This window comes from Talpa europaea, assembly GCF_964194135.1.
Source record: "Talpa europaea genome assembly, chromosome: 3".
Taxonomy (NCBI): Eukaryota; Metazoa; Chordata; class Mammalia; order Eulipotyphla; family Talpidae; genus Talpa; species Talpa europaea.
This window is the reverse complement of record NC_140069.1, coordinates 37,718,002-37,742,242: the sequence shown is the minus strand read 5'-3', so window position 1 is coordinate 37,742,242 and position 24,241 is coordinate 37,718,002. Positions and strand designations below refer to the sequence as shown.

Below are 24,241 nucleotides of genomic sequence, written 5' to 3'. Positions count from 1 at the left end.
GAATCCATTTTCTCACAAGTAACCACTCTGCCCCTTGTAGAGTGATGACTCATTCTGTATATCATTTATATACAACTACTCAATGCTATGTGAATGAATACTGTTAATAATGAAAACAAGCCAAAATATTTCGTTGATTATGCTCCCTTTCGATCATACTTTTAGAACCTTTTTTTTTTTTGAGAATTAAGGATGTAATATGTAGGATTATGAGCATTTATCATGGATGCCTTCAAAGTTCTAGTTAGACTTCAGCAAATTTGTAAGTTTGTGAGGAACATGATGGGATTTGGGATTTGTATTTACTAATATATATTTGTATTATGGTTTCAGAAAAGAATAATTGTTCTTTATTTTTAAATGTAGGACCTGTTTGGAAAGTCAGATCCATACCTGGAATTCTACAAGCAGACATCTGATGGAAACTGGCTAATGGTTCATCGAACAGAGGTGAATATTTGAATTTGAAAAGTAGGCTTGAGGTTACCTTTTGAATTGTCATAATCTGAAATTAAAAAAATTGCAATCAGAGTTCGGATACATATAGACTAAGACATAGGTGGGTTCTGTTAATATAACCCCATAAGTTTTTAAGCATTTGTTGCGTCGAGACAACACCACACTGACAAACGGGAGTCCTGGAGCAGGCTACATAATGCAGGATGCCACTGAACAAGATCCTAGCCCTTTTATTGACACACGTAATTGTTTTTAGGAGATTAGGGAGATTAAGGAAAGGGGAAGGGTATAGAAGATTAGGGATTGTGACTCTGCCCTCCAGGCACTTCTAATCTACTTGATGCTACACCCTAATCCCCAGCCTTGGTTCTAATCTTATCAACAAGGCTCTCCACTGATCAGCTTCTGGGGTCCCTTGTCATACATCGGTCCTCGGCCCCCCGGGCATTCCCGGTCATACCTCGTGATGTATGTTGGTCCTCAGCCCCCTGGGCTTTCCGGACATACCTCCTGATGCACATGTTATGAATCGGTCCTCAGCCCCTGGGCATTCTGGACATAACTTGTGATGCATAACCTTACTAGTGTGATCCAGCTTTGTGCTCTTGTTTGATCTGAAGGGCTTATGGTTTGGGCTCCTGTTCCTAATTGGCCGGACCACTTTGACCTTGTTTAGGTGACAAAATGGCGGCTGAATAGGCTGCCTACGAGTAGCAGACCCAGAGCATTCTCTTATTTTATTTATTTATTTATTTATTTATTTATTTATTTATTTGTGGGACCCTCACTGGTGGCTGGGTACGAACCGTCGCTGCAGAGGCTGCCGGCAGCCTCGTAGCCCAGCGCTCAACCGCTGCGCCACCAGGGGAGGCCCATTCTCTTATTTTATGTTAAAGAATAGTCCTAATTCACCTTGTACTCTCCCTGTTCCAGATCTGGAATGAGCCATTTTTTTTTTAAAGTTATCCCATTCCTTTATAAGAGTAGTAGTATTTAGACATTAGACCTGAATGCAAGAAGTACTCATTGCTACTAGGATATCATTACTTTTAGAACTTTTCTTTGAACAGCTGGGAAACATACATGTATTTTATGAATATATACACATTTTACAATTTTAAAATCATGAATATGAACTATCCTACTCAAATCAAACATAGCAAGGTTCTTTCCTATCATTTCTTTTTCCTTATTTGAATATTCTGTATTCCATAATGAAAACTTTGTTTTCCAACAAAATCATTAATCTGCAATTTTTCTTTTTAAGATTTATTTATTTTTGCATATAAGAACTAGGGTGTAAGCCAGAGGTGTGGGGTGGGAAGATGGTGGTGAGAGAATTCACCAATGACAGTGGGGAATCCACTGTCAGGCAGATCCACTGAAATACACTGCCAAGGGAAGCAGCGGGAGAGGCAGGAGAGGTCTGCTGTGCCATGTGGGTTGGAACTCGTGCTTCATTGGCTGGCAATAGCTTGATAGCACTGTGTCTTTAACCCCTGCACCACTAGGGAGGCCCTGATCTTCTGCAATTTTTAAGTGTACCTTGTAATGGTGGCTATACTTCCCAAATAGTTTTTTTCTCCTGTTAGAATGTATCACAACTAGTCAATCTATCACATTTTTCATATGACAGTTGTATAATATTGCCCTAGATAATTTTTCATTGAAAAACTTGAGTGAGTAAAGATGTAAAAGATAAATAGCAAGAATTTAGGAAAGGCAAGAACAGAACATGAATGAATTGAATATTTTTCTAATTGGTTTTTGAATCTTTATTTTTTATAGGTTGTTAAAAACAACTTGAATCCTGTTTGGAGGCCCTTTAAAATCTCACTTAACTCCTTGTGCTATGGAGATATGGACAAAACTATAAAGGTAATTACAAAATTGTATCTATCCATATATATATATATAATGCACACACATATATATTTTATGCCCACAAATCCCATTTATAAAATTAATTGATTAGATAGAATTTTTCTTTTAAAGATTTATTTATTTATTTATACAAGATCCTGGGTACAGACCAGATGCGCGGGAGGGTGAGAGGAATTCACCAGAGACAGAGCGGGGAACAGAACAGGCAGACTGAGTGAAATACACTGCTGAGGGGAGCAGCGGGCACGACAGGAGAGGTCTGCTTGCCATGTGGCTTACTCTGAGGCTGGCAGGGATCAAACTGGTGCTGAGAGGTCTGCCGTGCCATGTGGCACCCTCGCTGGCTGGCTGGGATGGAACCAGCGCTGCAGAGGCTGCGGACACCTTAACAGTGCTGCGCTCAACTGCTGGTGCCACCAGGGGAGGCCCTGATTAGATAGAATTTAAAAAAAATAAAATGAAAGAGCAGATATCTGTCAGGTTGAATTTTATTTATATTTAACAATACTAGAATAAAAATGTCTCTCATAAATAGTCACTTTGAAGGAGTAGATAAGCCTTTCTTTTTGTTAATCTAATACTTAATCAAATGTGATTTTTATTTTATATTTCATTTTTTTTAATTAAATGTCCAATTTAAATCTTTTCTCCCTTTCGATAAAATTCCTTTGCTCAGAGGATAGGAATCTTTTTTTGGTATATCCCTTGCAAATAAAAGCAGATAGTACTTCAACGTAGAACCCAGAGCTTCTTGCTTTTAGTGGCAGAGCAGAATACTAATGGCATTTTCTGTAGTTTATTTTCAGAGGAGGATACGGTTCTTTGAAAACATTTGGATGACATTAGTTTTAGAATGTCAGGAACAGAGTAGGAACAGGGAACAGCAGCAGAGGTCTAAGAATTTTTAAAAAGTATTAATGTATAGTTAGTTATTGAAGCATATATATTATTTATAGACAGTTTTATTCTAGAGTCACTTCTTTACTTAAGAGTCCAGATAGAAACCTTTTCTTACGTTCAAAGGTCTACAAACCGAGGTGGGTATTTGGTTTGTTTGGATTTTTTCTTTTGGTAGTGACTATGGCAAAAGCAGTGAGGTTATGGCATGGAAAAAGCATCGGGTTTAGAGTCAGGATCCAGTCCTTATCTTGATTTAGCATTTTATTTTATTATTTTTAAAAGATTTAATTATTTATGCATACAAGAGCTGGGGTACAGGTCAGAGATGCAGAGGGTGTGTGTGAGAGGATTCACTAGAGACAAAGCAGGGAACAGGCAGACTGACTGAAATACACTGCTGAGGGGAACAGCAGGACAGAGAGGAGAGGTCTGCTTCTCCATTTGGGTTGCTCCCTGGGCGGCTGGGGGCTGGGATCGGGGATGGGGATTGGGAATCAAACTCGTGCTGCAGAGGCTGCGGATTGCTTCATAGTGTGGTGCTTAACCCCTTGCGCCACTAGAGAGGCCCGATTTAGCACTTTAATCAATTAAGGGATCTTGGGGCAGACCATCAAACTGAAAGTTTTTTAAACTGTTAAACACAGATTAGAGGCCATTATTAAAAACTGTTTCATTTCTTTGATGCATAAAAATTGTCCTCAGATTGCAGAGAAGTGTAAAAACCAACATAAGTTTGATTTACAGGACTTTTCAAACTACAGTGAAAATCTTAGTACAAAACAAATAGCAGAAAAGTAGGTTTAAAAATTACTTTTTATTACACTATCTAGAATTTTGACTTTTCACCTTAAAAATAGTAAGTTGAAACTATTAGAACTGAGAAGTAAGAAAAGCTATGGTAAACTATGCCAAAGCCATCCATAACTCTTTGATTGTTTGTAATAATATGTTAACAACGAAACAATGTTTTTTAAACCTTTTTTGCTCACAGTGGCATGCTTACAGGGCTATCTTACTATAGTAAGTAAACTGATTTTCTGAGCTTTTTCTGATGTTTTCCATTTTTAAAAGTTTCTCAGTTTGTTTTAACTATATCAACTTGAGTTACCACATCATCATTGTCTTTGTTTCTTTAGTTCTGTATTTCTTTGCAAAATCAGAAAATCATACATCTCTGATTCTCTTGGTGTTTGGAAATTGCTTAGATGTGTAATAAAGAGTTACGGAGCAGAGAACAGAGTCTGAATCATAAGTTTCTTTGGTACAGTGTGATGTGTCAGTGCTATTCCTCCAGCATGTATTATTATTTTCATAAGATCAAGTAAATAAGAAAAATAGTTATGCATGCTGTCACTTTTACTAAAATAAGAATGCCTTTGTGAATGTAGTATTGTGTGGTGTGTACATTCTTGTATATATATACTTATACACATACATAAATGCATAGGTATATATGCAATATATGTGCATTTGTATATATGCATATATTTCAATTTCATAAGCACTGCTGTCATGTTGTTTAAAACAGCCAATAGTACTAGTTTTCATGAAAAGAGAAACTAAGTGACAGAAATTGTTATAGTTGTATTGCTGCATAACCATGTTTTTTGTCAACAGTGATCCACACATAGGATGGTGGTCCCTAAATTCCCGATGCCTCGTGACATTTTAGATGTCATAAAATTGTGGCATTTTATATCAGCAGCAACTTCATGCATCTCTATTATATTTGCACAAAGGTGAAATTCTCTAATGATGCCTTTTTTAGACCATCCCTGTTGTTAAGTGACACGTGATTGTGTATCATTTACCCCAAGCTGTATCTGAACATATGCCAAAATTTTAAATATCACATCTTTCTTTAACACCAGACATTTTCTTTCAATAGGGCAACAGTGAGCTTTGCCTATATGAGCCTTATTATGAGTTATCAGACATTACAGTTTATTTTTTTTTTCTGCTTCTGTTCCTTTATTATTATTATTTTTTTTTATAAATTTTATTGTTATATTCCCCATACAATTGCAGCCCCCCCATTCTGACCCCAATCCCTCCCCTCCCGCCCCCGCCCCCCTGAAAGTGTCTCTGGTTCATAGTTTTTTGTTGATTTTGATTTTCACTTTCTTATATTCATTTTCCTGGTCCCTTATTTAAGTTTTCTAGATTCCTGCTATGAGTGAGACCATCCGGTATTTTTCTTTTTCTTTTTGGCTTATTTCGCTGAGCATGATCCCTTCCAGCGCCATCCATGTTGCTGCAAATTGCATGTGTTTATCTTTTTTGAATGCTGAGTAATATTCCATGGTATATATGTACCACATCTTCTTGATCCAGTCATCTATTTTTGGGCATTTGGGTTGTTTCCAAAGCTTAGCTATTGTAAACAGTGCTGCTATAAACATAGGGGTGCAGTTGTTCTTTGGAATTGATGTTTCTGTGTCTTTTGGGTAAATACCTAGGAGTGGAATTGCTGGATCATATGGAAGCTCTATGTTTAGTAGGTCCAGAAATCTCCACACAGCTTTCCACAGTGGTTGGACCAGTTTGCACTCCCACCAACAGTGCAGAAGAGTTCCTTTTTCTCCACACCCTCGCCAACATTTGTTGTTGCTAGTTTTTTTAATATGTGCCATTCTCACTGGTGTAAGATGGTATCTCATGGTAGTTTTGATTTGCATTTCCCTGATTACAAGTGATGTTGAACATTTTTTCATATGCCTGTTGGCCATTTGCATTTCCTCTTCAGAGAAGTTTCTTTTTAGCTCTTCTGCCCATTTTTTGACTGGATTATTTTCTTTGTTGTTGAGTCTCATCAGCTCTTTGCAGATTTTTGTGATCAGTCCTTTATCATTAGTGTTGTGTGCAAAAATGTTCTCCCAGTCTGTGGGGTTTCTCTTTGTTTTTGTTATTGTCTCTTTTGCTGTGCAAAAGCTCTTTAATTTGATGTAGTCCCAGCTGTTTATCTTTGCCTTCACTATCACTGCTTTGGGTGATGTGTCTGTAAAGATGTCTTTGATGTGCAAATCACGTAGTGTTTTGCCTATATTTCCTTCTATATATTTTATGGTTTCAGGTCTTATGTCTAGTTCTTTAATCCATTTTGAGTTGATTTTTGTGTATGGTGTGAGGTAGTGGTCAAGCTTCATTCTTTTGCATGTAGCGACCCAGTTTTCCCAGCACCATTTATTGAACAAACTTTCTTTGCTCCAATGCATATTCTTTGCTCCTTTGTCAAAGATTAGTTGACCATAAATCTGTGGGTTTATTTCTGGATTTTTTATTCGATTCCATTGGTCTGTATGTCTGTTCTTGGTCCAATACCATGCAGTTTTGATGATTATGGCTTTGTAGTATAGTTTGAAGTCTGGGAGTGTGATGCCTCCATTCCCTTCTTTTTTTTTCAGGAGAGCTTTGGCTATTCGGGGTTTTTTGTGATTCCATATGAATTTCATCAATAATTGTTCTATTTCTTTGAAGAATGACATTGAAATTTTGATTGGAATAGCATTGAATCTGTATATTGCTTTTGGAAGGATGGCCATTTTAATAATGTTTATTCTTCCAATCCATGAGCAGGAGATGTCTCTCCATTTCTTTGTGTCTTCTTCTATTTCTTTTAACAGTGTTTTATAGTTTTCTTTGTATAGGTCCTTTACCTCTTTTGTTAGATTTATTCCCAAATATTTGATTTTTTTTGTTTCAATAACAAAAGGGATGGTTTTTTTGATTTCTTCTTTTTCAGATTTATTGTTTGTGTATAGGAAGGCTACTGACTTTTGCGTGTTGATTTTGTATCCTGCCACTTTACTGAACTGATTGATGAGTTGAATTAGCTTTTCTGTGGAGTTTTTGGGGTTCTCTATGTATAATATCATATCGTCTGCAAATAGTGATAGTTTGACTTCTTCTTTTCCTATTTGGATTCCTTGGATGTCTTTCTCTTGTCTTATTGCCCTGGCTAGGACTTCCAGTATTATATTGAAAAGCAGTGGTGAGAGTGGACATCCTTGTCTTGTTCCAGATCTTAATGGAATTGCTTTCAGCTTTTCACCATTGAGAATGATACTGGCTGTTGGCTTGTCATAGATGGCCTTTATGATGTTGAGGTATGTTCCTTGTATCCCAAGAATTTCAAGGGCTTTTATCATGAATGGGTGTTGCACTTTGTCGAAAGCTTTCTCAGCATCTATTGATATTATCATATGGCTTTTATATTTCTTTTTGTTGATGTGTTGGATAACGTTGATTGATTTTCGGATGTTAAACCATCCTTGTGTCCCTGGAATGAATCCTACTTGGTCGTGGTGAATTATCTTATGGATACATTGTTGGATTCTGATAGCTAAAATTTTATTGAGGATTTTTGCATCAGTGTTCATTAAGGAGATTGGCCTGTAGTTTTCCTTTTTTGTGTTGTCCTTGTTCGGTTTTGGTATTAGTGTAATGTTGGCTTCATAAAACGTGTTTGGTATTGTCCCTTCCTTCTCAATTTTTTGGAAGAGTTTGTGAAGGATAGGCACTAATTCATCTCTGAATGTTTGGTAGAATTCATTTGTAAATCCATCAGGTCCTGGGCTTTTGTTTTTGGGGAGGTTTTTGATTACCATTTCAATTTCGCTGCTTGTAATTGGTCTGTTTAGGTGTTCTATTTCTTCTTTATCTAGCTTTGGGTGATTGTAGAGTTGTAGGAATTTGTCCATCTCCTCTAGATTGTTAAACTTGATTCCATATAACTGTTCATAGTAGTTACTGATTATTCTTTTGATTTCTGCTGTGTCCGTTGTGATTTCTCCTCTTTCATTGATGATCCTGTTTATTTGTGCTTTCTCCCTTTTTTCCTTTGTGAGCCTGGCTAGGGGTTTGTCTATTTTATTGATTTTTTCAAAGAACCAGCTCTTGGTTTCATTGATCTTTTGGATTGTTTTTTTAGTTTCAATTTCATTTATTTCTGCTTTGGTTTTTATTATTTCTTTTCTTCTACTGGTTTTGGGGTTTTTTTGTTGTTCTTTTTCTAGATCTTTGAGCTTCGAGATTAGGTTGTTTCTTTGAGTTCTTTCTTGTTTCTTGATGTGAGCTTCTATTGCTATATATTTTCCTCTTATTACTGCTTTTGCTGCATCCCATACATTTAGGATATTGGTGTCCTCCTTGTCGTTCAATTCAAAAAATTTTTTAATTTCTTCTTTGATCTCCTCATTAGTCCAATGGTCTTCCAGGAGTGTGGTTTTTAATCTCCATGAGGTAGGAAAGTTCCTTGCCTTCTTTTTATGGTTTATTTCTAGTTTGATGCCTTCATGGTCAGAAAAGATGGTTGATATGATTTCAATCTTGGTGTATCTGTTGATGTTTGTCTTGTGCCCCAGTATGTGATCGATCCTGGAGAATGATCCGTGTGCGCTTGAGAAAAATGTGTACTCCGTTTTTTTGGGGTTTAGTGTTCTATAGATGTCTGTTAAGCCCAATTGCTCTAGGTCCTTATTTAGAGCTTTGGTTTCTTTACTTATTTTTTGTCTTGTTGATCTATCCATTGTTGATAGTGGTGTGTTGAAGTCTCCCACTACGTATGTGTTTTCTCTGATGTCTGTTTTCAGAGAGGACAACAGTTGTCTGATATATTTTGGTGCTCCTTCGTTTGGTGAGTATATGTTAATGAGTGTTATTTCTTCTTGAAGTATTGTCCCCTTGATCATAATGTAGTGACCATTGGGGTCTCTTTTTATCTTTTTGAGTTTGAAATCTGTTTTATCTGATATAAGTATAGCTGTTCCTGCTTTCTTTTTTGGTCCATTTACTTGTAGGATTGTTTTCCATCCTTTAACTTTGAGCCTATTTTTATCTTTTGTAGCTAAATGTGTTTCCTGGAGACAGCAAATGGTTGGGTTTTGTTTCTTAATCCAGGCTGCAACTCTGTGTCTTTTTATTGAAGAGTTTAGTCCATTTACATTTAGAGTTAATATTGATATGTTAACATCTGTATTTGCCATTGTGTTTGTCTTTCCTTTGATTTTATTTATTTATTCTTTTAATAACTTTTTTTTTTTTTTTGGCCTTCTTTCATTGTTATTCGTCCCTCTGAGGTTCTGGCTTTAGGACTCCTTGTAGTATTTTTTGGAGTGGGGGTTTAGTTGCAATGAAATTCCGGAGTTTCTGTTTGTCTGGGAAGGTCCATATTCTTTCTTCAAAGAGGAAGGAGAGCTTTGCGGGATAGAGTATTCTTGGTTGGCATCTGTTTTCTTGGAGTCTGTTGACTATGTCCCTCCACTCTCTCCTTGCCCGTAGTGTTTCTTCGGAGAAGTCTGATGTCAGCCTGATTGGTTTTCCTTTGAATGTTATCTGTTTCTTCCCTCTTGCCAGCTTCATTATTTTTTCCTTGTCCTGGATTCTTGGGAGCTTTACTATTATGTGTCTTGCTGTATTTTTCCTTTCGTCGTGGAAGTTTGGTGTTCTTCTTGCTTCTTGTATATCAATTTTCAGCTCCTTCTTCACATTTGGGAAGTTCTCTTCAATTATCTCTTTGAATATTTTCTCTGTTCCTACATCTCTCTCCTCTCCTTCTGGTATTCCTATAACTCTTATATTTCCTTTCCTCATGGAGTCAGATAGTTCCCGAAGTCTTTCCTCGTTCTTTTTCCTTCGTACTTCTCTTTCCTTTTCTGTTTTGGTTCTTTTTATTTCTGTGTCTTCAAGATTACTTATTCGTTCTTCCATTTCATCTATTCTGCTTTCATTGCTTTTCCCAGAATTCTTTAGTTCTTCCATTAATTCTTTGATCTCCTGCATTTCTTTTACTTCCCTCTTTAGGGACTCAATTTCTTTCTTCTGACCATTGTTTTCTTTCTCTAGGGACTCAATTGCATTCTTCTGATCGTTGATTATTTTTCCCTTATCATTGTTTTCCTTTATGACTTCTGTCAGTTTTTTAATCATGGCAATTTTAAATTCTCTTTCTGGAAGGCTCAGAAATTCTTCCAAGTTATTGTTGTTGCAATCTGGGGGCTGGTTTTCTTTTTGTGGTGTGCTTTTTCTCTGGAGAGTTGCTAGGTTGCGTGTGGTTCTTCTCCTCCCTACTGTCTGTTTTCTAATTTGCCGTATGCATTGGGACACTGTGTTGTTGGGACTGGCCGGCATCTTGGGTGGGCTTCTCTGCTTCCCTCTGGTTCCTCCAGGAGCCATATGTCAGTTTCAAGCAGTCTTTACTGGAGAAAGGTCCCTGTTCTAAAATGCCGATGTGGGGACACACTCCCCTGTGCGTCTGGTCTGCCCCGGCGGTGGGTTCCTGCTCCCCCTCTGGGCTTGGACTGCAGGCCAGAGGGGGTCTGGCATGGGCGAACTTCCCCCGCTCACCTCTGGCTCCTGAGGAAGCCTTCTGCAGGTAGTCTTTACTGAAGAAATGTCCCTGTTCTAAAAAGGTGATGTGGGACACACTCCCTGCGCGTCTGGTCTCAGGCACACTCTTCTGCGCGCCTGGACTGCCCCGGCTGTGGGTGTTCACTCTCTCTGTGGGCTCAGACTACTTGTTCGGAAGGGGCCCGGTGTGGGCTAACTCCCCAGCTGGCCACTAGCTCCTTCAGGAGCCTCTGCTGGCTTCAAGTCGCTAGGTGGCGCCAGAGATCTCTCCTAGAGCCCTTGGGGAGCTGATTTTCCACCCCGTGGGACAGGGAGCAGAGCGGGGATGGTAGGGTACACCTCAACGGCTTTGGGGTGCTGTGTCTGCCTTGTGCCCCACCGTCGTGGGGAACCCACGCCCCTAATTTCGTGCCCCGGGTCTCAGTTCCAAAGCCCTCAGTTCCAGGACGCGGGCTGTAGCCCAGATCAGTGGCGCGGGAATGGCGCCTTTTGAATCCCGCTTCCCTGCCTGGGCGCCTGGTTCCTGCTCACTCAGGGAGGGCCTCCGCGGTCTCCCCGCAAGCCTAGGTCACAGGCGCGGGGACCTGGGCAGCTGCGATCCGATCTGGATCACAGCGCCGCTTTCTGCGCAAGCTTACCGGGAGGCCGGGGCTGTGTGCTGGTGCTGGTCTCCTCCTGGGGGGCGGGGCTCTCTTTAATGGCGCCTGGAGCTCACCTCCAGGGCGGATCCTGCAGGGTTCGCCTCAGCTCCCGTTCACGGGGTGTGGTGGCTGAAATAGTTCCTTTCCACTCACAGTCCCACTTGCTGCGTCCGTTTTTCTTGTTGGCCGTTTTGGTTTGTTGTTTCCCTCCTCTCTGCCTGTCGGAGAGTGCCGACTTTGTGGGCGGGGGAGGGGAGCAGGGTTCTGCGCTTCCCTCCCTTCTGGTCCTCTTTTATGGCCACTTTCTTCTTCGGGCAGTTTGCTGGAGTCGTCCGTTTATCTTCCGTGTCCCAGTTCTCACTGGGACCTGCCGCTTTTCCTCCCTATTAACTTTTTTTAATGGGAGATCTTACTCGCAGCGTCTCCTCTCCGCCATGTTGCTCCGCCCACCCAGACATTACAGTTTAAATATATTTTTATACTTCCCGAAGTTTCGGACAATATAAACATATGAACATTTTAGTTCTTCATAAACTTTTAAAATCTTGGCCTTGTTAAAACTTGATCTTGTCTTAGCAATAAATTAGTTTCCCTTATTCCAGGTGCAGAATGGATTTAAGCTCAGATTGGGTTATGTGGGAGGATGTCTGTACTCAAAGGAGGTACTTACTTGTTTGTGGAGCTTCTAGAGGACTGAGGAATTGCCTAACCCAAAGGGAAGTTAGAAAGTGGTCCCAAGTGTCTGATTTGGACAAGAGAAACCTCTCCCAAGAGCAACTTCATAAATATCACTGGCACAAAACTCACCTAAAGATTCCCTGCTTTTAACTCAGTGGCTCACTTTCTGTTCTCTCCTGCAGTTTCCATAGACATAAATCTCAGGTTTTTCCAGATGATTAGAGGAACCAGCGTGTTTGTAATAGCATAGAAGAAACAGAAGGGAAAAATGAATGAATAAATCAGTGAATGAATGAATGAATAGCAGTTTCCTGAGTGCATATCTAAACTTTATTGTTCTGTTTTTTGTCATTAAAAAGTGAAATTATTAAAATATTAAGGATATTTTTGATGTTACCTTAATTTTTACTTTCTTTAGAAAAAAATAAGATCTCTAATCTATTTTTTTTCCCTGATACTAACATGAAGAGTAAGATAGAGGACTTTGGTTTTAAAAGTTAAATATCAAATAAGTAGAGCAGCAGTCTAACTGTCAGAATTGGTCAATGACTGAAATGCTTGCAACAAATAGAAACCCTTACTGTTAGTTAAAATTGCAGTCTTGTTTGTTTTCATTGATTTTTAGTCTTAATAATAATGAAAATCTAAGTAAGGAATAGAAAGACTTCTTGTTTTGATACGCACTTAATTCACTCCTCATAGAACTAAGAAGAAAATAACTCACTCTGCCAGGTGAACATATATAAATCACTTGGCAGTCTATAAAACTTCATAAAGGATAATAGCAAGATGAAAGATTGGCGTAGAATAAATGCAAATAGCTTCACAGTTACACACTTTTATTTTAAACCATAGGTTCTAGAAGGATTCAAAGTGTTCTCTGCACAACTTTACTTATACTGGGTACTACACAAAACCTATCATCTTCTAGAGCTATTAAATTCCTGGGCCTACCGCTCAAGCTTAAGTAGCTATTGTACACAGTGTACATAATAATACACACTTACAGAAGGGAAATAATCTGTTTTGAAATTATAAAGGACTGTAAAAATATTGGTTATTCAGTGATGACTGAGCATTTTTGCTTGCTATTCGTTGACATTACTTTAATTTTCTCATTGCAATGAATATTTAGGAATCCTTATGAATTTTGTCTCTTTGGCAACCCCGGTCAATCTGACACAAAGCAATATGCAAAACAAATATTCACAGCTCTTTGGTCTGCTTTCACAAAAGGTGAGCATATAATGAGAGCCATAGCTGAGACTAGAACTAACCCTGCCTTATGTGGAAATAGAATAACAACGTTCTAGTACAGGAATAGCCTTTCCTCTTGGGTACTCTTTCTGGAATTTCCCTTTCAACTGTAAGAATTCTGCTCCTCAAATTGATGCAAATGTGACTTCATCTTATCTAATTCCTAAGTTTAGCCTCTCCAGATGTACATAATGAAATACGTTTTCCATAATTCTAAATCATATAGAATTCAACTATACCATTTTTATTTGCCTGTGATACTGAGTTCCTTTATTCTTAAGATAATTAATGACTCTTAACCATTGCGTAGCAATAACAAGGAAAGGAAACAGGTGAGAAGGTGTAATTCCATTTTAATTTTATCAGCATTTATGAAGGGGCTGATAGAGGAACTGGAGTTTAATTATGTGAAATTTAAACACTGTTTGTATCTTTCATCTTCCTGTGATTCCTACACCACCGGGAGCTAAGCTAACTTTGTGTTAGTCCCATTTATTACAGCCCTTTTAAAAAAAATTTTTATTTTTTTTTTTTAACGATTTATTTATTTATGCATACAAGAGCTGTGGTACAGGCCAGAAATGCGGGGGGTGAGAGGATTCACCAGAGACAGAGGGGGGAACAGAACAGGCAGACTGACCAAAGTACACTGCTGAGGGCAGCAGTAGGCGAGTCAGGAGAGGTCTGCTGCCCCATGTGGGTGGCTCCCTGGCTGGCCGGGGAGTCGAACTCGTGCTGCAGTGGCTGTGGACAGCTTCATAGGTTGTGTCTTAACCCCTTGCGCCACCAGGGAGGCCCGAAAATTTTGTTGATTTTCACATATTTTTATTATGCTAATTTTAGGTAGAGTGTTATGATTATGACAGTGATGGGTCACATGATCTCATTGGAACATTTCAAACCACCATGACAAAACTGAAAGCGGCCTCAAGAAGCTCACCTGTAAGTTGCATCTTTGCCATTTACATATACCTTGTAGTTTGGTCATGTGTTTGTTATTTCATTTTTTAATTTGGTATAGCAATAGCAAGCAGTTTGCAATGATTTTACTCTATTACATAATGTTCTGAAATCTGTGCATTGTATTTGTTTACTAATCAGTTGATACAGAATTCATACTTTAGATTGAATATATATTTATATTTTGAAGTTTGAGTTCTTTTGATTTTAGGCAACATAGATGGCTTGATTGAACCATCTATGGTGTTTTTTTTAAGATTTTTTTTTTTTTTAGGTGAATTCTTTTTTTTTTTAGAGGCATGCTTTTATTTATTTGTTTGTTTGTTTTGTTTATACATGCACTGGGTACAGTCAGAAGCACGGGAGGGTGAGAGAATTCACCAGAGCCAGAGCGGGGAGCAAAGCAGGCAGAAGGACCGAAGTATACTGCTGAGGGGAGCAGCGGGCGGCAGGAGAGGTCTGCGCGCCATGTGGGACCCAACTCCGGTGGCCGGGGAGCAGCCGGGGATCGAACCGGCGCCGCAGAGGGAGGCCGCGGGCAGCTTCGCAACCCAGCGCTCAACCGCTGCGCCACCGGGGAGGCCCTAAGATTTATTTTTTTATGCATACAAGAACTAGGTTACAGACCAGAGGTGCGGGGGGTGAGGGGGTGGGGGACTGTGAGAGGATTCACCAGAGACAGAGTGGGGAACAGAACAGGCAGACTGAGTGAAATACACTGCTGAGGGGAGCAGCGGGCAAGACAAGAGATGTTTGCTGAGCCATGTGGGTAGCTCCCTGGCCGGCCGGGATCGAACTTCTGCTGTAGTCCTGCAGATAGCTTCATAGTGCTGTGCTTAACCCCTTGCACCATCAGGAGTGCCTTTTGGAAATTTCACTAATAAATATTTCACATACTTAATAAGTAAGCAGTTGTTTCAGAGTTGTAGTTTAGAACTGGTCTATATCAGCAAGTGGTTTGATTCCAAGACAGAAAGTCATTTACTTAAAATCATTGGCATTTTTTATGCTATTAATAATAATTAACATTTTATCTCTACAGGTTGAATATGAATGCATAAATGAAAAAAAGAGACAAAAGAAGAAAAGCTATAAGAATTCAGGTGTTATCAGTGTGAAACAGTGTGAGGTCAGTAGCTCTTCACCACTGTAGTATAATAGGATCACATTTTGAGTTCTATCAATGTGGTCTGTATTAGATAAACATTAGAATTTTAGGCTGTTGAAAAATTATATGAGCTTCTGGGCAGCTTTAGGAAAAAGAAGACTAGGAAAGGGTAAAAGAAATCCCTGAAGTAACTTAGCTCTCAGGATTTGACAACTTTTTAATAAAATACAAAGAATATTAAAGTTTTTCATTATCCCAGGAAATATGAGACATTCTATTTTCCTAGCACAGTAGTGTAAATGACCTGACCCAGTGCATCTCTCCTGGTCATAATTCCAGGATGAAATATTGTAAGTGGAGGGGAAAATCCAAAAGATTTCATAGAACAATCAAGCTTCTTTATTTCTATTTTTAAAATGTTTTGATAGTTTGTTCAGGCTCTTAACATGTTAGACACATTACCAGTTTTTGAAAATTTAAAGCGACTATTTCATCTTTGGCCATTAATATCCTAATATTACCATTGATAACCTCATCTTGAGGTAAATCTTACAGATACCTAACTTCTAGGGACAAGGGTATCTTAAACTCAAATGCAGGACGGGTTAACATGTGTTTATATCGTGTTCTTCTCAGCTTACCAACTGTTAAAATATGTGCCAAAGCATTCTTTGTTTATCTTGTTTAATAGAAGAACTTTCATTTTAAGAGTTTGCCATTTGGTTTTAGATTACAGTGGAATGCACATTTCTTGACTATATCATGGGAGGATGTCAGCTGAATTTCACTGTAAGTAATATACTGAGTTTTTCACAGTAGGCTGTAACATATTGCCTTTTTCCCCTTTATTTTGCAGTATCCTTTATTTACTACAAATCTGACCTTGTGATGAAATTTACACAGTCTGTTTAGTATGTATGATCTTCTCAGACAACCTCTTTAGGTTTACCATGAAGCTTTTAGCTTTGTTGAGAAATCTGTTTCTTCAGGCAGAAAGCAGACATGTACAAATGAGTGATTATCCTCATTATTAAATAATAAAAAGTATTAATCAAATATACCAAAAAAAAATCTTATGTCTAAAGCCATGAGAGTAGTAATTCATGATTTAAGGCATCTAGAAAGTAGGAACATCAGGTTATTTCATGCTCTCGGATCACTGTTGGACTGTTTGTGTTCCTCTCCTGAAGTCTTGTTCCTGGACATCAAGCAAAGGTGTTCTGTCTTTCTTACCTTAGTAAGGGCTGCAATTATTATTCGGCAGGTGGGAGTGGATTTCACTGGCTCCAATGGCGACCCAAGGTCTCCCGACTCCCTTCATTTCATCAGCCCCAATGGTGTTAATGAGTATTTGACTGCTATCTGGTCTGTGGGACTAGTCATTCAAGATTATGACTCGTGAGTATGAATAAATCTCAGTTGGGGGAGAATGTTTATACTTTGGAATACTTAGCAGCTCTTCACTTTATGTTATATATTCAGTTCATAAACCCTTTTCCCTAAACTGCTGAACCCAAATACTCATCCATTTGGCTACAGGAACATGGTATTTTTAAATGTGGCAATTATATCATGTTTCTGTGGCCAATTGTATGACTATAAGTGGCATAAATAAAGGCTATAAATAACCTCCTATCAGTTGAGCTCAGGTTTTGCTGTCACATGAGTTTTTTGTAAACAAATGGAAAACTTAGGTTTTTAAAAGGCCATTATGGGTTTATTTACATAATTACTCAGTGAAATGATTTGCAGTATTTAAGTAGAAAAGAGTGTTATAAACATGAATATATATATATATGTACATATAAATGAGTTATTTTTTTTCTTCCCTCAATGTGCAGGAAAATACTTAGAATTATAGTAGCCAAATGTTAACATTGGTTCTCTCTGGGTTAGTATTTGTTATCTTTGTTTTGTGTTCATAATATAACATTCTGAATTTTTTAAGAAATAAGCTCATATTTATTGTGAATAAAGACAAAGCTCTATTTTGAAAAAGTGATCTTTTGCTTTTTTTCAAATTTTCTTTTTAGTGATAAGATGTTTCCAGCTTTTGGTTTTGGAGCTCAGATACCTCCTCAGTGGCAGGTAACAGGAAATATCATTTAAAATTTTGCCTCCTAGAAAAGCAAAATAGGTCTCATCAGTCCCCCTTTCATTTCTGACAGGTTTCACATGAATTTCCAATGAACTTTAATCCATCTAATCCCTTCTGTAATGGTAAGTTTAAAAAATAAACATAAAATTTTAAGCTGAAAGCCTCACAAGTCTTTTTGTATTTGTTTTTCTCTTATGATTTAAAACTACTCAGATTCCCTCTCTCAGGTTCCTTTTTTTGATTTATTTAACTTTCTGTTGAATGAAGTAGAAGAATTGTACCAAGTTGGTTAACGTGGTAATGCTAATCCTGGTGCAAATCACTGTTATGATGACGATTACAGGGAACTTTTCTACTTTAACAGGCTTATTAGAACAAAAGACTTATTAATTCTAGGAGTAGATCAGTACAAATAATCATTAATTTCGTATATAATTTGATTTAAAAACTCTTCAACAAAATGAGTAATGCATCCTACAGTTCTTTAGAAACTAGTCAAGGGTTTAACCTTGACTAGAATTAACATTAGGCGTAAGCCACCTAGTTTTTTTTTTTTAATGGGAAGGAATTTTAATGCAATTAGGAAATAATACAGGAAAGGCAAAGAATATAGTTTCTAAATCAAGCACCCAAAGTTACCCGTCCCCTCGTGGGTAAAAGTCCATCCAAATGGGATTGGCCCACAGCAAAGCCCCAAAGCCTGCCACAAGTCTGAAGCATTTTCCAGTGGGGACCCACAGAAAGGGATCAGAAACAACCGGACAAGTCTGGAAGGAAAAGAGCAAAATCAAGAAAAAAACCACCATTGTCACCTCCCCACGGGTCTCTCACCCACATCTGTGTCAACCAGTCCACGACCACAAGGCAAGCGCAGTTTCTTCACATGTCTCTCGGCTCCATGTGCCTCCTCCAGGTCTCCTTCTGGCTCTCCATCCTGCTCCTTCCTTCCTCAGTCTCCTCTCAGCCACCTAGTATTTTTGTATAACCTCTGGTCATATATGCAAAGGTTTTTCCATTTTATTTGTTTCTTTTACCTCTTATCATCAGTTGTATAATGCAGTGCCTTTCCCATGTTTTCCATTAGTGTCTCCTTCCCAAAGTACATCAGAGATAAGCAATATAACAGTCTGACTGTAGACTAATGAACACATGGACAAAGATGAAAACAAATGCCTTCTACTGGGGGAAGGTAGAATTATAGGTGTTTATGAGGGAATATAGCTATGGAGTTTTGTAATATATATACCTCAGAGGGACTAATATTAGAAGGAAATCCTAATTAAATTTTTGACTATTTAAAACACTAAATGTTTATATATATTTTAATTATATATACTATATATAATTATTTTAATTATACATATATAATTAAGTTAACCAACATGGTGAATGGTGAATATTAAACAATTAAATTTGTGGTTGAAAGTTTTTAATACTGCTTTTCTTTTTGTGTAGGAATACAAGGCATTATAGAGGCATATCGGGCTTGCCTGCCACAGATAAAACTTTATGGCCCAACTAACTTTTCTCCAATCATAAATCATGTGGCTAGGTTTGCTGCTGCAGCCACACAACAACAGACAGCTTCTGTAAGTGCTCTATCACCAGGGGATGAGAAGAATGTGGACTGTTAGTTGTTCCTGGTACCATTTTCCTATTTATTGTGTCTTTTGAGATATAAAGACAATGCATGAAGCAATGATACAGTCATCCTTGGTTTGGGAGTAGCGTTTGTTGTTGCTAAATTAGTGATCATCAAAAAAAGTAAGAAAAGGCCTCCCTGGTGGTGCAGTGGGTTGAGCGCTGCACTGTGAAGGTGTCCGCAGCCTCTGCAGTGCGGGTTTGATTCCCAGCTGCCCAGGGAGAAACCCACATGGCGTGGTAGACCTCTCCTGACTCGTCCGCTGCTCCTCTCGGCAACAAGACAACCACGAACAATCGTTACAGTCAAGAGTTTTTTCTCTGTCTTTTTTTTTTTTTTTTGTAGAGGCATGTTTATTTATTTATTTATTTATTTGCTTGCTTGTTTATACATGCACTGGGTACAGTCAGAAGCCCAGAAGCGCGGGAGGGTGAGAGAATTCACCAGAGCCAGAGCGGGGAGCAGAGCAGGCACAAGGGCCGAAGCACACTGCTGAGGGGAGCAGCGGGCGGCAGGAGAGGTCTGCGCGCCATGCGGGACCCTCCTCTGGTGGCCGGGGAGCAGCCGGGGATCGAACCTGCGCCGCAGAGGCCGTGGGCACCTTCGCAACCCAGCACTCAACCGCTGCGCCACCGGGGAGGCCCCTACCCCTTACCTCTTTAAAGTAGACTTAAATTAAGCCTTGAGGAACTTAGCATTTCAGTTGCTGGTGCAAAATTGCTGTAATCATTACCTACTGGATCTTGGCTACCAGCTTCAGTCAGGTTATCTACCTCATATAGTTATTGAAAGGGTAAAATGAGATGATTCAAATAAAGAGCACAGTGCCTTGGTTAGGGTTAACACTCAGCAATGTTAGTACTATTATAAAGCTTATTCCTATTGTAGCCTAAACCACTCAAAAGATGTAGACACAACTCTAACATTTTTACCACTCTCTAATAAGGCTTATCAGATGACAGAACTGAGAGAGTCCCCTCCCTTTAAAACATATCCATTTTTTGAAATGTGTATTTTATTTAGGTAAACAGTTCTACTTCTATATTTTATTTATTTATTTTTAAAGATTTATTTTTTTATTCATACAAGAGCTGGGGTACAGGCCAGAGATGCCGGAGGTGAAAGGATTCACCGAGGCAGAGAGGGCAGAGAGGCAGAACAGGCAGATTGACCAAAGTACACTGCTGAGGGGAGCAGTAGGTGAGTCAGGAGAGGTCTGCTACGCCATGTGAGTTGCTCCCTGGCTGGCCGGGGATCGAACTCGTGCTGCAGAAGCTGCAGAAGCTGCAGATTGCTTCATAGTGCAGTGCTTAACCCCTTGCGCCACCAGGGAGGCCTCATATTTTATTTTTAAAGAATGGAGTTGCTACTTACTTTCTTGATCAATACTTTGGCATATTTAATACTTAGCAAAATGAGTGTTTATTCCTGTGCTTACTGAAAGCTTAAACTTTGACATTTAAATATCTTGCTTTCATGTGTTTATGCCAACCTTGTTTTTTTTTTTTTGGTATGTTGCACTGTTAATGAACCTGCAGTTTTTGTATCTGTAAATTTCCTTGTAATCAGAACACTGGCATATTTTATGAAAATGGTATCCTGGGTAGAAACTGACAAGGAAAATGAGAAAGAAAAAGACTAAATGAGTCATTAAACTAGGGGTGTCATTAATCATTGCTTTTATTTGAGAGCTCAACTGCTCAGCTCAACCATAATTTTCTTTTTTGACAGCAATATTTTGTGCTCTTAATCATTACTGATGGTGTGATCACAGACCTTGATGAGACCAGACAAGCCATAGTTAATGCCGCCAAGCTCCCTATGTCCATTATCATAGTTGGAGTGGGAGGCGCTGACTTTAGTGCCATGGAGTTTCTGGATGGGGATGGTGGAAGTCTTCGTTCCCCCTCAGGCGAGGTAGCCATCAGAGATATCGTCCAGTTTGTGCCATTCAGACAATTCCAGAACGTGAGTACCACCACTCCCTATTCTTTGTGTTCACTAGGTGTTTGAACACAGACATTTGCCAATACACAGACAAGTAATTGAGTAGGTGTCCAGCATTGGAGAAGGCATAAATTTTCCATTTGAGTGCTGATTAGAATTGGCAGTTTGGCTTCAGGTTGTATACTTCTGTGCTTCTTATAATCTAGATAATCAATTGTTAAAAGATAGTGCAGTTGTCAACTAATTAAAACCTGTTTTATCTCTACCATGGAGCAACAGAAAAGCTCCATACAAGTATGTGATGGATTTACCAGACTGGAAGTAAATTGGACGAAAATCTCAGGATATGGTTTTACCCAGTTTTCTCCAACAGTAATAACATCTTGGAAAACTATAGTAAGAATCACACCAGGACGTTGACACTGAAACAATCAAGGCCTATCACCTCAGGGCCCCTCATATTGCTTTTTTATAGCAATCCCCACCTCCCTCCCCTTTCATCCCTTCCTTAATCCCTGGTGACCACTAATCTCTTCTCCAGTTCTATAATTTTGTCATTTTAAGAATTACATAAATTGAATTATACTGTTTATACAGTATATTACCTTAGGATTGGTTTTTCTCATTCAGCACAATTTTCTGTTGCATGTGTTCTTTTTTATTGCCAACTAATGTGTAGTGGTTTAAATATACATACCTATGTGATTAATCATTTACCCACTGAAGGATGTGTTCAGTTGTTTCCAGTTGTTTATTACACAGAAAGTGGCTATAAACATGTGTGTTCAGGTTTTTGTATTAAGTTTCTAATTTCTCTGGGATAAATACCCAAAGGTACAGTTGCTGGGTCATATGATTGTTGTCTATATAATTACTAAGGTAATTGTCAAAGTTTTCCAGGGGTTATACCATTTTACATTCCCACCAGCAATGTTTGAATGGATGTTTGGAAGGTGTGATTAAAATGTGGTAATGTTAAGCCTTTTTGTAGTGATAAAACAATTGTGCATCTTGATGGTGGTGGTTATACAAATCTACCCTGAAATACACACACACACACACACACACACACACACACTCTCCAGTGAGATCTGAATAAGGTCTGTGAACTGTACTCATGTCAGTTTCCTGGTTTTGATGTACTATAATTATGAGGTATTACATTTGGAGAAAACTGGGTGAAAGGTTCATAGTACCTATTTCTGCAACTTTCTGTGAATCTATAATTGTTTCAAATAAAAAGTCATAGAAAAATACTAAGTGTATGACCTCCATTTAGAAGTTAAGGAACAACACGAAAAAAATCATCAAATGCCAAAATTCTGGCACCAAAAAAGGTGCCAAAATTCTGGCACCTAAATGTTAGGGGGATAAATTAAGCTAAGTAACACTGGTTACTTAACCTATTCCATCTTTCATGAGCTATTCCAAAGATAAGGCATGAGCCTAGGGATTGGGAATTACTACTTTTTACTGAGTAGAGTGGTATTCTTAGTTTCTTATCAAAATGCCAGTAAAATTTGCTAATAATAACATGTTGATTTTGTTTTCCCAAGTCTCCAAAAGAAGCACTTGCTCAGTGTGTCTTGGCAGAGATTCCCCAGCAGGTGGTGGGCTACTTCAATGCATACAAACTCCTTCCTCCCAAGAACCCAGCTACAAAATAAAGGAGCAGTGGCTGCCGCAAGCGTTGTTCTTCTGTGCTGTGTGGAGCAATACATTCATCTCTCGACCCAAATCAGGGGTCTGTCATTTAAATTGTACTTTTTACCCCAACATTTATGATGTAAACCTGGTTCTTTAATGGATTGTATCTAAAGTATTCTTTTTATATACTTTTTAGAGGAAAGTTCTGAGTTAACCTTTGCCCAAATAATTCAGTGATGCTGATGATTTATATTAATTGAAGTGAGGCTATTTATCTTACTAGCTAGTGTGAAAGAAGTCATTTTTTTGGTGGTTGTTTATTTTCAGGCTGTTTCTGAATGTTTGTCAGTAGAAAGAATGTAAAATTGTTGGAATGATGCAATTTGCAGGATGCTTTACTTTGTTTGCTATAGGCTCTATGTTTTTTATAAGCTATGCCTACATCTGATTACGAGACCTTCTTAAGTTAGATGATATTTGTTCCTATAACTGTATTAAGTGCTTTTCCATGGGATAAAACTACCTGAATTTTGCTGCAGTTTAGAGAGACACTGCACAGTTTACAAAGTAGCCTGCATTTGCATAATACTTAAGGAAAAGTACTGAATTACTTTCCTTCCAGAAGGAAAGGTACATACCCAATTCTTAAAATGTACAATCAGTGAGTAAAGAGAATCTTATGAGAGCAAGCCATTTTATTTGCCTTTCTAATCTTTTGTTTTCATCATGGAATACAATAAACATGGTTGGGTTCAATGTTTTCATTGACTATATGTGACACTCAGGATTCTCTATCTGCACAGATGATAGGTTACACTAGATCCAACATTATCAGATTATTTTAATTAGAGTTTGTTAACATGGTTATGTCTGCTTTGTCTAGGAAAATAAGGAGGACCAAAATATAAAAGGAGAAGTCAGAATTCCATTTCCTTCTAACTAACGAGTTTACATACTAAAAAAAGATAGTTTTTATGCTTTCCTTGCCAAGATCCCATACATTGATTTGTACATTTGTATAGATTCATTTAAACATTTTTTCCTTTTCTTAGAATAACTTTTTTAGTCTGATTTCTAACTTCATGATACCAGTTATTAATCAAAATCACATATTGATAATCTGCTATTTCCTAAGTCCAGAATGTATTGTATTAAGCAGAAAACTTGTAATTAAAAAAAAAAATCCAGTTGCTACATTAGGATAGAGTAAATTGGACAGGCTTTTTTTTTAAAAGTAGAATTTCCCCCCTAAGTTTTGCCTTTTAGAATATATTACTTAGCAAGCATTACATTTTCTTATATCAGTCAATCATCTTTAATAATTTAGCACTGAAAATTGCATAATTCTCACGTATCCTTAAGTGGATGCACACAGTGCCTTGTTGACATGAAAACTTGTGCCACAGCCCATGTCTCTTTTTCTCTGAAATGCCTGAAGGAAGTAAGCTCTTGGCCATATCAGCTTTTGCTTCTCAGAAACAGTCATTACCAAGGTCAAGTTCAGAGGGAGGCTGCTTGCTGTCCTGGTTGTCTAGCTAGCCCAGGTGAGCAGTTATCACCTTCCCACTGAGCTTACTTGTCTCTGGACATGTGCTGTTAATCCCCAACTACCTAACTAGTAAAGTAATCCATTACTCTCTTCAGGCAACAAGCCATTTTGACATCAGGTGAGA

General features: G+C 38.4%; 1 protein-coding gene across 1 annotated transcript in view; it reads left to right on the top strand.

Annotated features, from left to right (window-relative positions):
* The window catches only part of CPNE3 (copine 3), a gene marked incomplete at both ends in the record, with an annotated part of 28,373 nt that extends 5,785 nt beyond the window's left edge, over nucleotides 1-22,588 (top strand). Inside the window, 11 exons of the mRNA XM_084230324.1 lie at nucleotides 367-450; nucleotides 2,248-2,337; nucleotides 14,010-14,108; nucleotides 15,169-15,255; nucleotides 15,964-16,023; nucleotides 16,499-16,632; nucleotides 17,268-17,322; nucleotides 17,403-17,454; nucleotides 18,788-18,921; nucleotides 20,706-20,942; nucleotides 22,478-22,588. Of these exons, the coding sequence (XP_084086450.1) occupies nucleotides 367-450; nucleotides 2,248-2,337; nucleotides 14,010-14,108; nucleotides 15,169-15,255; nucleotides 15,964-16,023; nucleotides 16,499-16,632; nucleotides 17,268-17,322; nucleotides 17,403-17,454; nucleotides 18,788-18,921; nucleotides 20,706-20,942; nucleotides 22,478-22,588 (1,143 nt within the window). The remainder of the gene's footprint in view (nucleotides 1-366; nucleotides 451-2,247; nucleotides 2,338-14,009; nucleotides 14,109-15,168; nucleotides 15,256-15,963; nucleotides 16,024-16,498; nucleotides 16,633-17,267; nucleotides 17,323-17,402; nucleotides 17,455-18,787; nucleotides 18,922-20,705; nucleotides 20,943-22,477) is intronic.
* Between the last annotated feature and the right edge of the window lie 1,653 nt (nucleotides 22,589-24,241).